General features: G+C 34.9%; 1 protein-coding gene across 1 annotated transcript; it reads right to left on the bottom strand.

The window, feature by feature from the left end:
* Positions 1–713: 713 nt before the first annotated feature.
* On the bottom strand, positions 714–2,360 carry LOC143570970 (uncharacterized). Its single transcript, XM_077056488.1, has 2 exons — positions 2,089–2,360; positions 714–1,410 (listed from the first exon to the last, which is right to left on the bottom strand). The coding sequence occupies exons 1-2, from the start codon at positions 2,203–2,205 to the stop codon at positions 916–918; spliced, it is 612 nt and encodes a 203-aa protein (XP_076912603.1). The 5' UTR covers positions 2,206–2,360; the 3' UTR covers positions 714–915.
* Positions 2,361–3,598: the final 1,238 nt, after the last annotated feature.

The raw sequence follows: 3,598 nt of genomic DNA, 5'->3' as shown, positions 1-3,598 counted from the left end.
TATTTAACGAGAAAAGTTAACGGAATTAGGGCTAAAGGACATAATGTGATACGGTTTTGGAAAATAAAGGATGTTTTCTGCTATTGGTTTAGATAAAGGACGTCCACTGAAAAACCGATCAAACATAAAGGACGTCTTTTATCATTTTGTCATATGCTTTTAATAAGCTTGAATTTAAACTAGAGGCTTTATTCAACTGTTGGTTTAAAGCTCTAACTTCAGTTTAAGATTTTCGTGAGCATGAGCCCTAAACGGGCCTATATTGAAATGGCCCTGAATGTGACTGGAGTTTCATGAGCCTCCATAGGATAGGCTAGGCCGGCTCATGAGGCCTCTTAGGCTAGGGGTTTCATGAGCCTACATATTAATGGCCCTGAATGTGATAGGGTTTTTATGAGCCTCCAGTTAGGGTAGGAATTTCAAGGCCCTCCATAGGTTAAGCTAGGCGCTTCATGGGCCTCCACAGGTTAGACCGAAAGGTTTCATGGGCCTTCATAGAGATGCCCCTGATAGTGATTAGATTTTTATGAGCCTCCAAGGTTAGCCTAGGCGTTTCATGGGCCTCCATAGGTTTGGCCGAAAGATGGTTTGATGTGGCCCAATTTTGGGCCACTCCTCTAAACATCAAATTGGGGTAAAATATCTTATCGGTGTAAATCAACTAGAGAAAAGTTTGCCATAAGTTAATCTAAAGAGAATTTCAGATCGTGCGCATTTGTTAACAGTAAACACAATTTAAACAAATTTATCAGCTTGGACGATTATTATTTCTATCATATGTACACACCCTCTAAACCCACCCATAGGTCAAAACGAGTAATGTAAAAAGCCACATACAACTTCAGTAAAAACACCAAATTAACAAAGCAACTAGTAATTATCCTTCTTCTCATGATCCAAGATTCCCAAATCTCCTCAAATTATTTGCCCTTCATCCTTCACCTTCGGCTTTCCCCGTCGATCATTATCATCATCATGATCGTCGTCGTCGTCGTTCGTCCCGACAACGTTCTCCTTAACATTCCGTGTCGTCTCTTTAGCGGCCTCCCACGCACCCGACACCGTTTGCTTTGTCTTCTCAGCCGCTGCCCCGGCCATCTCCGCCACCTTACTCCGCCCTTCATCCGCCTTATCAGCGGCCATACTTGCGGTCCCTTTCATGTCGTTGGCAGTTTTTCGAGCGACGTCATTCGCTTTATCTTTCATTTCTGATGCCTTTTCTTTTATCTTTTCGTTCGCCGCCTTCATACCGTCCATGGGTACATCTTTCATCTCTCCAGCACCCTCTTTCATTCTGTCTTTGCCTTCTTCCATTTTGTTCTTAGCATCTTTCGATCTCGACCCGCCGGAGTAGTTGATTGCTTCGTCTCCGTCGTACCTATTATTGGTTTCTTCACTTTCATGTTTTCCCTACAAATTATAAAAAAGATTAAACTATATGTTAGATATAATTAGCACGAGTATATATGGCTGGCTACCTTCAAGCCAAACGTATTTGAAAAACAATCTACACAGTGGCTACAAATTTTTCCTATGGGTGGAAAATTTCGAGAAACACTACTAGAAAACAAGTCATTTTACCACAAAACTTTTCTACAAATTTCCTATGTCAAGTAGTTCCAACAAAACTAATTTTTGTAGGAAAGTTGTAGTAAGTTTACAACTACATGTTTTTATAGGAAAATTGTTGGAAAACGGTTGAAAACGATTTTCAATCATGTGTTTTTCCAACGTAACTTTTTGTTGGAAAAGTGTTGGGAACTAGATTTTCCATCAAATTTCCTACGAATTCAGTTGTAGAACATCTCTATTCTAGTAGTGAAATTTTGAGAAATGGAAAAACGATTGTTATCACTTAGATTTGTGTTTTCTACGGGTTTGATGTTGAAATTTTCATGGGTGCGATATAAAAATACACTAACATATAACACTAAAACAAAAATTTGTAGTGGTTCGACCGAACCCGTTCCCTAAAGCTGCCTACGCCCATGTATCTATATCTATATCTATATCTATAATCATCAATCTCCTAATAAAAAGAACTAGATTTAACTCGTTAAAATGGATGGATTTGGATGTTGATGGTACCTGGGAATATTTGGATGCAGAAGTGAAGCAAACCCTAGAGGCTTTTTGAGACACGGAAATAATGTTTGATTTAGAGATGTTAAAGATTGCTGCTTTTGTGAATTGCAATGCCGCCATTGTTAACCTTCTTAATTAATCTGTGAATGTGATATATGTTGTTTCTTTTGGTACGAAGGTACGTCTAGATTATAAGGTGGAAGAAGAGTGTACGGTGGCAGCTTGAATGTGTATGCACGTGTTAGAGAGTATGATACGTGTAAGAGAAGGATGGTAGGGTTTTGTGCTTCATCACTTATTCTTAAAATGTATCTCACCGTTGGTCGGTCATTAATAAAAATAATAAAAGTTTTAAAATCTTACACTAATACAGATCGAAAAAGTTTATTTCAAAATGGTTAAACGGGATTTACACAATGTTTTCAAAACCGTTTAAAATATCGCGTTGTAAAATATAATTAAAACGGTTTAGAAACAAACAGATATAAAATGGTATCTAAAAACAACGCTTCAAAAACCGTTGTAAAATATTACACAAAACAACGCTTCAAAAACCAAAACAACGCTTCTTTGTAGTAAAAAAATATTGAAAAGACCATTGTAATGATATTAAAAAACAACGCTTCTTTGATTATATAAAAAATAACTCTTCTACATTTGCAGTAACCAACACATTGTAGTAACCAAAAGCCCAAAATTCAATTGATGTACATAATCATCTTACATTTATACAAAATTGGTTGAACTTATAAATAAAATCTAAACAAATATATATACAATGTTATTTCTACTTCTCCGCATTTGTTCAAAATGTTCCTAAATAACATCTTTAAAATCTTCAAAATCGCATATGAATATTCTTCAACAGTTTAACAAGAAAACCTATTTCCTTCCCTTCTTCTGATAACACTATGTCCAATTTCGGTCTAGCTAAAGATAAAGACAACACAAATTAATTCCACAAAACCTAAGAAGATTGGAATATCCATCAAAATAAGGAAACCAACTCTATATTATATGTTAAAAAGGATCATTTAGCCGTTTACATGAGACTACAACTAGCTTTTAGTTCAAGCATTCTATCAAACAATTAGTGTGCATTATGAGTTTTATATGAAACAAACATTAAATGAGTTTTAAGATACAATATGAAATGACATAATATATGAAAGTTACAACACATAATAAATCCAGTTTGTCTCTAACAAAAATTAGTTTATGTGAAAGTTAATTTGCGTGACTCAGTAAGTCATAGTATATTGGATTAGAAAAGAAAACAATTTTAACTTTGTTAAAACAAACAAATTTTGATCACTAGCATCTCCTTTACAATGGTGTAACAATATATAATTCTCATTTAAGCTATTTATCAAACACTTAGTGTGCATTATGCTTTCCATCAATTTTATGCTTCTTTCATTATTAAATAACTCCAAAAACAATATATTGCTCTCTTTTTTAAATATTAATTATCCAAACAAACAAAACTTCAAAAAAAGAAAGAACGAGATAC

Source organism: Bidens hawaiensis, unplaced genomic scaffold (assembly GCF_021521415.1).
Source record: "Bidens hawaiensis isolate Kalapana, Puna unplaced genomic scaffold, B.hawaiensis_p1.1 tig00025178_1, whole genome shotgun sequence".
In the NCBI taxonomy this organism is placed as follows: domain Eukaryota; kingdom Viridiplantae; phylum Streptophyta; class Magnoliopsida; order Asterales; family Asteraceae; genus Bidens; species Bidens hawaiensis.
This window is presented reverse-complemented; position numbering and strand designations above follow the sequence as displayed.

Excerpts from the sequence above, each read along its gene's own strand:
- LOC143570970 (XM_077056488.1), bottom strand. The coding sequence starts at position 2,205 with ATGGCGGCATTGCAATTCACAAAAGCAGCAATCTTTAACATCTCTAAA. Across the intron at positions 1,411-2,088 it reads CTGCATCCAAATATTCCCAG|GGAAAACATGAAAGTGAAGA; the intron begins GTACCATCAACA and ends TATAATTTGTAG.